Source organism: Corvus brachyrhynchos, unplaced genomic scaffold, assembly GCF_000691975.1.
Source record: "Corvus brachyrhynchos isolate BGI_N302 unplaced genomic scaffold, ASM69197v1 scaffold116, whole genome shotgun sequence".
NCBI classification, from domain to species: domain Eukaryota; kingdom Metazoa; phylum Chordata; class Aves; order Passeriformes; family Corvidae; genus Corvus; species Corvus brachyrhynchos.
In genome coordinates this window covers 14,754,184-14,767,025 of record NW_008240221.1, presented here as the reverse complement: position 1 = coordinate 14,767,025, position 12,842 = coordinate 14,754,184, and the positions used below count along the sequence as shown (strand labels likewise).

The following is a 12,842-nucleotide window of genomic DNA, read 5'->3' as shown; positions in this document are numbered from 1 at the left end:
TTAAGTAATTCCTTTTTTTTCTACCTTCAAGGAGGTCATCTTCTTCTATTCCTTTGACAATTTTAGATTTGTAGTCTCGAAAAAACATGTATTTAAGTAGCCTTCGAAGCTTCTTCTGTGAGAAAAAGAACACATTTATATTAATGACTATTACATAGTTATTTCTTATTTAATAAGTTTTGTAACACACAAACATAACAAACATGTAACACATTACTCAGTAAATATAACTTTTAATATATTTGTAATTTTAAATTCTGCAGAAAATTCATACATAGAAAGTACCTCAGTACAGTAGCAAATCTGTATCAAATATTTATTTGAGCTCCTTGGTAGTTTGCTGTGAGACAGAAATGAGTTTCACTTTCAGAAAGGAGAAATTCATCAATTGGACTTCTTTAGGGCACTCCAAAATGTTTGCTTAATTTGGAAACTGCCTAGAAATGCACATTTTCATGAACTTTGACTCCATATTAATTGCTGTTTAGAGTACAGTCTTACGGCCCATATCAGATAAAGAAACTGCAATTTATTTTCACGTTTTTAGTGGGGTTTAATTTTGAAATGGTTTTGGTCATTAGGTTTCACCTTTAGAATGAGGAAAGAAAAACAAAGAGTAAAGAAAATGGTGAGAGAAAAACAAAGGAAGAAAAGGAGATAAAGGAAGAATAAATAATGTAATTAAAAACAGCTGACAGTTTTTTAATTATTTTTAAATTTGAGGAGAGAAAATTAATTTTTTTCCCTTGTTGACCTGCTCTACGTACTATCCAGAGAAAACAAGGCCAGTCCTAATTTTGGGGATTGTAGTGGGATAAAGCACAGGAAAAATACTAGAAAATAAAATAAAGAGGATTTACAGACAGTCTAAATTACAAAACTGTAACGGCGACACCGTCAAATGTCACATCCACACCCTTCATAACCAGGGGGAAATCAGAATGATTGAGTTTTAATTAAAGGGATATAAAAGATAGGGATCAATATTTATAACTTATTAAGAAATTGTTTTGAGCTCTAAGGTACATTATCCACCCTAGAGCTTTGTGGAAAAAGAAATCAATTGATAATTGAAGCAACAGGAAATAAACAAATATTATTTCAGATATTATAGAATGATTATAATGTGCTCGATCAAATACAATTGCAGAGCAGCTATACTTTTAAATAAAGCTATTCATGATGATGGATTCCTTTACATAGGTTAAGAAAGCACTTGAAGACATAATAAGCAGCTGACTACATTAAATAAGAAATTTCTGGCTAATTACTGTACCTTATCTTTGCGCATTAAGAACAGGAGATCTTCAGCTGAGATGACTCGGGCTCCTCTCATCTGAGAAACTTCAGCTGCTTGCTGCAACTAAAATAAATGAATAAATTAGGATGGCTTTTTCAGTGTTAAAAACTTTATTCACTGGAGTTTGTTTCAAATAAATTCAGCTAATATTTTGCATGGTCATCCACAGCAAAATACAAGCTGTGCACTAAAACACAAGCTGGGACTCTCAAAGGTGTCACTCACTCAACTCTTGCTCGCCAAGAAGTGAATAACAATTTTATGAAAAGCCTGAAAGACCTTTGACAAATCTCAAGCAAAAGCTTTTTTGTTTATATTTAAAATGACTGCTTTTAAAAAGTCCTACAGCCCTTTTCTTTTTTTTTTTTTCTTCTCTTAGCACAGAAAATGAACATATAATTCTCTCAGGCAATGTAAAAATGCCAAATTCTTGCCATAGCACTTTATCTGCAACTGTGGAAGGGTGGCCGATCCCTCTCCCAATTTTTTAGAATAACAAATATTAATTTTAAACAGCTTACCTAAGTATTTTTTGAAAGAAACTCTACCCTTACTTGACTTAGCATTAGTACAAACCAGATTCACATGAAGAACTTTTTTAGGCATGCTCTTATTTCATTTGGGAGAAAGAAAATTAACTGATAGGAACACCGACTCTATTAATGAAGAAATTGAAAAACTTTATTGAGCAGACCAGGCCATTCAGCTGTGGAAGTGATAAAGATGGGATTAAGCAAGGAATGACACAAAAATTGGTAAGAGGTGGCCAAAGGAGTGTGAAGTAATGGACTGCCCTCACATTCATTGTGACAGTGCCTCCAAAGGCCACAAATGCCTCAAATTGTACTGTAAAGACCAAAAATCTCTTTGTCAGGCACTAAGTACATCAGCTTTCAGTAGGTGCATGAAATTGTGGTATTTTATAAAAAAATGGATCACACAAAACCAGAACAGGGTTAGAATCCTTGTAACCTGGGTTATCTGCACAGCTGATACTTATCAAAGTGCTGTGCTGATGAGGCTCAACCCAAATATACGAAAGGACTCAATGAGATTTGCTCCTTTCACCTCACGAGCCTTTCATTCAGGCATCAGGTGATCATGGAATCATAGAATGGGTTGGAAGGAAATTTTAAAGGTCATATAGTCCAATCCCCTGTAATGAGCAGGAACCTTCAACTAGACCAGGTTGCTCAGAGCCCCATCCAGTCTGACCTTTAATTTTTCCAGGGATGGGGATTTCACCACCTCTGTGGACAATCATTTTCAGTGTAAAACATAATGCTATATTGGCTGAGATAGAAGGGATGCTTCACAGCATGGAATGCACTTTACCCTCTAAATTAAAAAACATTGTCCAAAAAGCAAGATTTAATTTTTAAGGCTTTTTGCCCTTAGCCTAGTTAACTCTCTGATGGAAAACTGACAGTGAGCACAGCACAAAAGTCATCAAAAGAAGAGAAACCTTCAAAAATTCTTGATATTAAAATTCATACACATCTGTAACATGATCAATAAACAGCAATTTAACTTATGCTTGAATATCTTTATATTCTTCTTTAGAAATGCATTAATGCACCTGAAAATAATTTAAAGAAATCCTATCCTTCATACTCACACTAGCAATGGTTTCACTCAGTATCACTGGCTGAATAAGTATATTATTAATCTGAGCTCCCATGCTGCTATGACTTGAAATAGGCCTATTCAGAAGTTAAAAAGATCAACAAAAACAGTAGCTGTTTCTAATATCCAAAGAAGGGGAAAGGGGGGGGAAAAATTTTCATTTTGGCAAGTGTTCAGTGGGCAAAAGATTCAGTCCATAAATCATAATACTGGACTGCATTAATTTTTTTCCACACTAATCACATGCACACAAAACGTTAACTGTATCTCGTACGCACAATACAAAACAGCTGCATGAAGAGGTTCGGATTTTCCCCTTGGAACCCTCTCTTGGCCCTTGCAGTCACTGAGACCAGAGAGATTTCAGGAATTCAGAAGTCACAGTAACATAATCTCACTTGAAAAATGTAAGAATGTGAAAAACGATAGCTCTATTTTTTGGCATAAGCAAAACTGTTTCTTATTCTGATTAGTTTGAGGGCACACAAGCTACTTATGTTTCTAACTTAAAATATAAAGAGTTGGATAAAAAAAAAAATTACCAAGAACGAGCCAATATCCCTCTCTGGTGTAAATCCATTGCAGTTAATGGATTTATGCCAAGGCTGATTTTGGCCCCACTGAGCTTAAAAGTGTTAAAAAACCTGACCTTAGCATGGTGATAACACAACACAGCTTTCCCAAATATCATGTAAAACAATGGCAGAAATATCCAAAGGGAAAGCACACTCTAGTTCCTGAACACTCATAAGGATGATCTCTTGGCCCCTTCCAATCCAAACCATTCCATGACTGTCTAAGACATAAAGTTCAGCTATGTTAATTTCTGTGTGTAGCTGAAATACCTTTTTCTTACAAATGATAAGCACGTGACAATGACATTTATAGCAAAGATTGTGTTTGAGCTGCTTGCAGGCGCCTTGCAATGAAGGAAGGGAGAGCAAAGGCCAAATTCACGTCCCATTTGCATCTAAGTAAATCCTGAATAACACTGTTTACTTTAATGGAGTTATTCTGGGCTAAACATGAGATCAAAATCTGGAATAATATCCTCAGTTTCTACCAAAACAATGAAAACTTTATTCTCATATTGCCTCGACTTCTGCATCTATTTTATTTTAAGGAACGGACACACAGCATTTAATTTCTTTGGCTTAAAGAAAGCAAAGTACGAAAATAATTACTTCCTGTACAGTTATAAAATATGGATTATTTATCCAAACAGACCATAATGAGTTCTACATTGGTACACATATTTACCTGGGAAACCGGGGTATGCTCAGGTAAATATGTATCCAAGCAATTAAATAAAAATTACGTCCCACACAGCTGAGGCTGGGGGGAAGATGTATTTATAGTTTAACACACACATAATTGACTCATTCAAACCACAACGTGAGTGCTTTGCTATAATTAGTATTATAACAAACTGTCTTATTTGACCGTCCCAGAGTTGCCATTAATATGCAATAAGCCCTGATTCCTTAATTTCCAGAGCTGAAGGCCTTGTTGAGTCATTACGTGATGAAGGGGGATTTCAGGAAGCTGTGCCACAGAACCGATCCATCTCCGAGCACCCGGAGCATTTGTCATTCCAGAGAAGCCCTTCTCAGCTCCACAGCCCTGAAGTCAGGAGGTGCCTCACCCCTGGCTGCAGTGGGAGCACGGGGGCGTTTCACTCGGGAAGCAGCACTGCCCGTGACTCCAGATGATGGGTGGGATGTAAATGCTGCAGGAAGTTTTCATATATGAGGTTACCACATGGCGACGGAGCAGTTATGGCAAGAATTCCCCACCATCTCCCTTCTCCAAGCCTCAGCACCAGTCACAGAATTTGGGGCTGCAGTGTTCCAACATACTCGTCTTCTCCTAATTTTTTTTAGTTTTGAAGTTGTTAAGTCCACGTTACATAATATTATATTTGGGATGATATTGAAGAACAGCAAACAATCCAAATTACTCAGCTTTTTTAAGAAAAACAGGCTAAACTCCCTAATACCAGCAAACAATATTTGAGACCTCAGAGTCTGAATATATTTTTTTATTACAGCAGAATTATGAACCCCTAAAAGTGAAGTTTAAATAACGGAAGTGTTGAAATGATTTTAACTATAGGAGCGCAAATAGTTCTGTTAATAATTAGGAGTTTATGAAAAATAAGTGTATTTTACAATTTTTCCCATTACAAAGAAGGTAGTATATATAGTAACTGTATTTTAAAGCTTAAGAAGAAATGGCTGGGGAATAATATTTTAAAATGTAATCACGGGTTTAATGACTTTATGAAGTTAACTTTCTTGGCAGGATGAACTGAAGTATGTTAACAGTCACCTTACAGCTATTTTCTTTTTGCAACTTCTGCAAATTATAGATTTGTTGAAAGGAGTATTCATTCTCCTGTGACAGAAGCACAGTTACTTCAATGGGACTGTCTGCTTTTTTCTTTCTTCCATAATTATTTTTTCTTCCACTACCTCCAAAGTCAACAATCACTGATACTTCTTCTACAAAACCGTCTTGATGGACAAACAGACAAAAAGCTGGAAAACAAACATACTGTGTTGTGACATAATCCTTCCAGTTAAACTGCAGGACGGAGTTGGAGTGGTGATGTTTGCATGCCTTGGAACTGCTGGGAGCCAAGAATAATGCTGCAGGAGCTACGATTTTGTTTCCATTATACAAGAAAATTAGATCATAGTTCACCTGGGTGAATTTTTTTTCAGAGGCAGGAAGGTTGTTTTATTATTAAATATGCATTAAAATGTCCTATTTTCTCACCTTTTCTAGGTAAAAACGACGTAACTATAAAATTACCAAATAATATTCTGAGATAAGAGAATGTCGTGTAAATACATTGCACACAGAGCATCTCCATACTTTTATGAAGGCAACTAAATAGAAGAGGTTTTCACTTCAACCTTTCCATGTAGTATCTCACATGCTAATGCTAACACCTGAACTTCTCATTCTAACACACACAGAGGGAAAACACTGAATTTGTTTCCACAAGTCAGCACAGGGATGTGCGTGGAAGGTATCTTTTCAGCTTTATACCAGCTAGCGCTTGTATTTCAATGCCTTAGAAAGCCTCGAGCAGCCTTGAGAGGTAGCACGGGCGATCTAGCACTTTAGTAGCTCTAAAATCAGTACCTGTATCAGCTGCAGAGCAAATACCATCAGCAGAAGCAAAGAGGGAGAAATACAGCTCCCTGCTCACTCAATTCCCTGCAGTTAGAAGCTTTCAAATGAGACAGACAACCAGAGATGTTCACAGGAAAGGAGCTGAGCTGAGAGAGAGGGCGGAGCCTCCCCTCGACCATCTTTATTCGGAGAAGGGGAAAGGGGAGGACTGGGGGCGGACCCGGGGTGAGCGGCCAATCAGACACTGCTGAAGAGTCTGAGTTACATTTGGTTTTTGCCACGCTTGGAACAAAGGAGCTCAGAGCACATGGGCAGGAGCACGTGTCTTTGGGGGGGGGAGGGGAAGCTCGGAACAGGCAGCAACAGATGTGCTTTATGCACTTAGCACATCCTGGGGAGATAATTACATTTTGGAGTCCATTAGAGCACTCCGACAGGTAATGATTCAAGATCACTGCACAAGGGTTAACCAGACTGACTGAATCATCACAAGCTGTCTAAACCAGAAAATGTCCATCTGCAGGTTAAAAGACAATCAATTTTCTTCTTATTAGGTATTTAGTTTCAAATGTAAGTATTTTTTTACTGAAGACCATTTAATATAACACCATTTGATTATGTGTGACCTCAAGAAGATGAAGCTCTGTGTCACATTTTGAGGCTTTAGAAAATCATGGAATCAGAATTGTTTAGGTTGGAAAACATCTTTAAGATCATCAAGTCCAACCACTCCCTCAGCACTGCAAGGCCACCACTAAACCATGTCCCCAAGGGCCACATCCACACATCTGTTAAATCCCTCCAGTGGCGGTCACTCCACCACTTCCCTGTGCAGCCCGTTCCAATGTTTGACCACCCTTTCACTGAACGAATTTTTCCCTAATATCCAATCTAAACCTACTTTGGCACAATTTGAGGCCATTTTCTCTTGTCCTATCACTTGCTATGTGGGAGAAGAGATCAATCCCCACCTGGCTTCAACATCCTTTCAGGGAGCTGTAGAGTCTGATAAGAGGAGTTATCTTACGCTTAACATACAGTGAATCTCAGTCCATACAGATCATGAAAATAAGAAAATATGAGTTCATACCCCACAGTCCCTGGCATTTACTGAGAGCTTGTTTTCAAGGACATAATTTACTGTATTTGTCCCTTCATTAAAACCTTACTCTCAAGTCCCTGAAGCAAGATCAACTGCTTCACCTCATCTTCTCCTGATTTCCAGTTCAGGCAGCCCAGAGATCTGGAGTCTGCAGCCAGTTCCTTGTAGCTGAAGAATTACCTCAAAAACATCTTTGGCAATAAGCAGGTTACACAAGGACTCCCTCCCTCCACAGGCATAAAGAACACATTTACGGGTCCAATACTCAATAGTTTCAATGTCAGGGGCAACAAGCAGATGATACAGAATTAAGAACACAGAATGTTCCAGTCACGGGAGAAAACAGCCCTTCCTTCAGCTGCCTTCAGACTGAAATTGGGTGAAAGTCAGCCCCAGGAGCTCCAAAAAAAAGCCCCACACCTCAGCCTGCATGGTTTTTACCACACCACTGCTATCCAAGAGCCCTAGAGATCACTATGATGAAATGAATATATTTTCTTAATATTTCCATCTGTTAAAGTGAGCATTTAATATAAATCTAGACATCAGCATCTCTCTTCGTTGGACTCACACCTCACGTACTTTTTCAAATCATAGAAAAGGTCAGAGGGTTTTTCTCAGTTTGTTCTTTATGTTTTTAGCAACATATTCAGCACAATCAGAGTAGAAAAAATGCAACAAAAGAAGGTACACACTCATAGGGAAAAAACCAGCAAAGGCAGAACATGGACAGCTTGTTTGAGTTGATGTTTTTCATGTTATGAACAAGATCTTTCTAAAAATACAAAAGAAAAAGAAGGAAAAAATCAGAAATATGTACAGAGCCTTTAGAAAACTACATGGAGTCAGCCTGTGTAATGGAATGGGCCAACAGGAAAATGCACCATGTTCCTGGGTTCTGTTACTTTCTGCATCTTTTGGAGAGAGAACGATTGCTTCAAAATTATATTAAAGAGTTTGCTAAGGAAAAAAGAATCTAAGTAAATAGTGAAAGTAATACCTCTATTTTGCAAAAGATGAGCTTGAAACAAAGTATTTTTTTTCTAAATCTCTTCTTTATAAATAATTTAAGCTTAACTTCTTAAATTACAGCTTGTTTTTCCATTTTCTGTCACACAGGGAAAAGAATTTAATGCATTTATGAACAATAACTACATTTCAACTTAAGCTTCAGGCATGACATTTTCCTATTTTTCCTTCTTTCAATTCAAATTCCAAACTCAACATTTTGGACCAGCATTTTATAGCTGTAATTCTTCTACTCTCCAGGAAACAAAAGAAACCCTATTGCACACCTGACATTTATAGCAGGTAACACTGACCAAACTAAGTGAATTTATACCAACACCATTAAAACCATAAAGTCTCTTGGTACAGAAAAGTATTCAGACTCACTGAACTCAGTTTTAATGTGGTCAAATTATTCACTGGCTACATAGTGTTAATTCAAGATTTGGAGTGTCAGTGGGGATGGCCACTGCTGACGTTCTGTCCCACTGCTGGTGGTAACAGCAGGCAAGAAAACAAACTTGGAAACTTCTACTGCATCTATTATTATTACAAGGGAGGAAAAACAAGCTTGAAAAATATCATTCAAGTGGAAATGATGGAGTAGTGTTCTTTAGAATGAGCAAGAGACTGCAAAAAAAGCTTTGTGAAGTGTGAACTTTATAGATATGAAAGATTCATTAGCCAACCTGAAACTGAAAAATTCTCACAGCCAAAAGCCTTCCAACCTCTGCAAACAGATCTCCTCACTTCAGAAATGAGTGTAGATGTCCTCTGTCACTTACTGTCCCTATTCTAGGATTGCCAGGATATTCTAAATACTGAGATAAATGGTACCATTCCATTGTAGATCACTGACATAAAATTTTCCTGTATCTAAACTATATAAATTATGAAATTTTGGAGGAAATTATTGTAGAATCATTGAATAGTTGGACATGGACGGGACCTTTAAATGTCATCTAGTCCAAATTAAAATAAAACTAAGTAGATTTGGACTGAAACATTCCCAAGGGGCTGTTTCATTTTCACAGCAGTATCACTATAAATATTACAAGTGGAGAATCTTAACAATAACTACTATTTGCATCTAAGTTACATCTTTGAATGCCTTTATGCTACTAAATGTTACTTTTAAAAAATAAGAACATGCAAACTTTTTATCAATAAGTGCATTCAAATTTCTTTTAGTAAAGAAAAAATCAATTAGAATTTACTATTCTAAAGAACTGAAGATAATATTATTTTTTAGTATTTAGTTTATTAACTCAGATTTATTTCCTGTCCATCAGTTATTTCTATTTCTTTTCTTTCTCTAACATTACTGTGGCATGCAAAGCAGCAGAGGTTTACATTATCCCCCAGCTTCCTGTCCTTTAGTTTCAAATCCCAGAAGAAACCACCACTCACAATTATTCTTACACAGCTTCCAAGGCTGCAAGCAGAAAAACCCCTGTTCTCTGTTGATTGAGAGACCATCTAATATAAACAGGTTCCTTTCTCCCATTGCTGTTGAGAGCACCATTTGTTTAAATCATGTATCCTTACATTGCTCACAGAGGAAAATAATCATTGCCTTATATTAGTTTCACCAGAACACTAAATAAATACTCTTCCTTTCCATATGACAGCAAATTGGAATCAGGTGTCACTGTTTGAGACAGGGAAAATAAGACATGTATTTACCCACTCCAAGCCCAGAGATAAAGTGCTTTTAGAGGAAGCCTCAGGGTAATGAAGTATTGCTATGAAGAGCTGGCAACCATTAGGGCTCTGCATACAGGGGATCTTGACAGGCTGGAGAGATGGCCAGAGAGCAACTGTCTGAAATTCAACAAAGGCAAATGCAGGAAGGAGGAAAAACCCCTGGAACTGGTACAGGCTGGGACTGACCCTCTGGAAAGCAGCTCTGCACAGAAAGACCTGGGGGTCCTGGGGGACAACTAACTGTCCCTGAGCCATTGCGTGCACTGTGGCCAACGCCAATGGTGTTCTGGGGGCATCCGGAAGAGCATTCCCACCAGGTCAGGAAGGTGATCCTGCCCCTCTGCTTGGCCCCGGTGAGGGGCATCTGAAGTGCTGTATACAGTCCTCAGGAGCTCCTGTTGGGCTCCTCAGGACAGGAAAGACATGGAGCTCCTGGAGCAGAGCTGGCACAGGGTGACAAAGATGATGGAGGGACTGGAGCATCTCCCTGACAAGGAAAGGCTGAGGGAGCTGGGGCTGTTCAGCCTCAAGAGGAGACACAGCTGAGAGGGGCCCTCATCCCTGTCTGTTCCTGTCTGCAGGGAGGGCTCAGGGCAGGGCCCAGGCTCTGCTCCGTGGTGCAATGAAGGATAAAAACGTACTTTAAAAAATCAGATCTCAGAACATAAGCAAGACACTGCTTTGAAGATTTAGAGTTGGAGACAAAAGGAGAAAAAAAGGATTCAGGTTCAAACAAAAATACAAACATCAAAAATACAAAATACAAAAATAATAATTCTTCTCTTAGCTCTAGAAATTTTCACAGCCCTGGAGAGATATGCATCGTGTTCATGCTAGGAAATACCATGCTGGTTTATGGAAGACTTTGTATGTTAAAAGATTTTACCTGAAATGATTCACGTTGGTCTTTCTTTGAACTTTTTTTTCTCATCTGCTCAAGTGCACACACCAACCAAGTGGGAGCTTCTCAGTCTGGATGGGAACTACAAGTAAATGCTGTAGGATCTCTCAGATTAAATAGTGAGACACATAAGAGATGTAAAGGACTATGGATTTAAATGGTTTTGGATGCCAGAGAGACCACACAGGTGTCTTGGCTTCAGGTACATTATATTGCCTTCAGAATTTTGATACTCAGGTGTCACCATGCAAGATGTATCCAAATTATCAGTAAAAAAAAAGTCAAAACCATTTAGTTTTAATACTTTTTCAACAACAAGATATGCAGTGTACATTGGAGAAAGGCTCATCCTGTCCTGTAATCTTTAATGTCAATGAGGATGAGGCATAATCAGAATGCACCTCAATACAGGCAGTTCTATGATTTTTTTCTCTTATATCAAGAAACCTCTTTCCAGGACATTTCAAAATGGTTCCAAAATCCTAAATCTGTAAGTACTTTCTTCCAAGAATCTTCTAATCCAACATAAAGGAAAAAATAGAGGGAAAACAATAGTCCTAGTCCAAGGCATACCCACTTCCCTGTAAAAATGAGGAAAGGAAGTCCAAATTTTTCTAAGTATGTGTTGCTTTGCTGTATTTTCTTACACATTGGTATGAATTATAATTCTCAGAGCTTAAAAAAAAAACAACAAACAAGGTAAATTGTACAGGTAATAGCATGGATGTGACAGATTTTGTCTTGGGAAAATCAAAGAAAGCAAAAAGGAGGGAGCTTTGCTCAGAGAGAGAAAAGAAAGCACCATGAAGGAGCATAAGTGTAAAATCCGAACAGATATTTGTGTCTGAAAAAGGCCCCGATTTCCTAACTCCTATTTAATGTTCATTCTTTAATTAACATTCATTTCCCAAGGACATAAGTTTGAAAAGGCTGCTTCACATTACTTTAGCACGAAAAGAAAGAATCACTTTTAAGCCATGAAAAGGCTGGGGAAAAAAAATAAACATGCCTTCTGAACATAATTTCCTCTTTATTGCTACTGCAAAGTTATGAAATGAAATCTATTATTTAATTACATTGGATCAAGCAACAGGAAGGGAAGGGAGTGTTTGAGTCACAACATCCCTGTAAGGATAAATTACTACACTTCCTCTTACTAAAAGACAGTTTTAATGAAAATGTGAAAATGGTTAAAATCAAACTACTGGGAGGTAGAAAGATCTTGCTAACATAAAAAACACATAAAATGTACTCTGAAAGTCTGAACAGTAATCATGATAACAATAGAGAGGAAAAGTAGTAACATTTCTGCCAGAACATCAATAGTTTGAAAATTATTACATTTATTCAGATTCTGAAGATAGTTTAAAAACTATACAATAGCTTCTGGGCCTGATTTGTTTAATGCTTTGCATTGGAGATATTTAGATAATCTATTATGAAAACTTCAACATTTATCTCCTATTACTTTATTATAAAACTTTATTAGCCATGTGGGATTTCCCTTAGCTGTGCTTCATAATGTTTACTAGATCCTTCAAATTGAATGCAACTGTTGGAATAGTTAAAGCATTTTATTTCTTGAGTATGTTCTTGACATAAAAAATTGGGAGGGCTTTAAACTCTAATGAACAGATAGACTGAATTCTAAAATCTTGGAATAGATAACCTGGCAACTGATGAACAGCCCACAACTGGGATATGAATGTGCAAATGCTGTGATCCTGCATATAATTTAAATTTACTTTGACTTGGGTGGAGATGCTCTGAAATTACCTTTCATGGAAATACTATCTTTTCTCAACATTAGAATACACTAAAATATGAGGGCATTTCACAAATAATTTGAAAAACAATGGAAAGTATCTTTGAAGTTGTTCAGAAAAGCTCCTCCTAAGCCTAAGGGTGGTATGGGAGACAGACATTCCTTTAAAAAAGTTGTCCTGGTGGCAGCAGAGACCAATTTCCTGGTTCAGAGACTGGTTAACTTCTGAAGAGTGCAGGATGGATGGCATGGAAGGGATGAGCATGAAACATGAGAGGTTTTTAGGGAA

General features: G+C 37.5%; 1 protein-coding gene across 3 annotated transcripts in view; it reads right to left on the bottom strand.

The window, feature by feature from the left end:
• The window catches only part of SUPT3H (SPT3 homolog, SAGA and STAGA complex component), a 247,162-nt gene that overhangs the window by 73,061 nt on the left and 161,259 nt on the right, over positions 1–12,842 (bottom strand). For all 3 annotated transcript variants that reach the window (XM_008641901.2, XM_017744983.1, XM_017744982.1), the window contains exons 4-5: positions 1,277–1,363; positions 25–115 (exon numbers count right to left, since the gene is read on the bottom strand). In XM_008641901.2, coding sequence (XP_008640123.2) covers positions 25–115; positions 1,277–1,363 — 178 coding nt within the window. The remainder of the gene's footprint in view (positions 1–24; positions 116–1,276; positions 1,364–12,842) is intronic.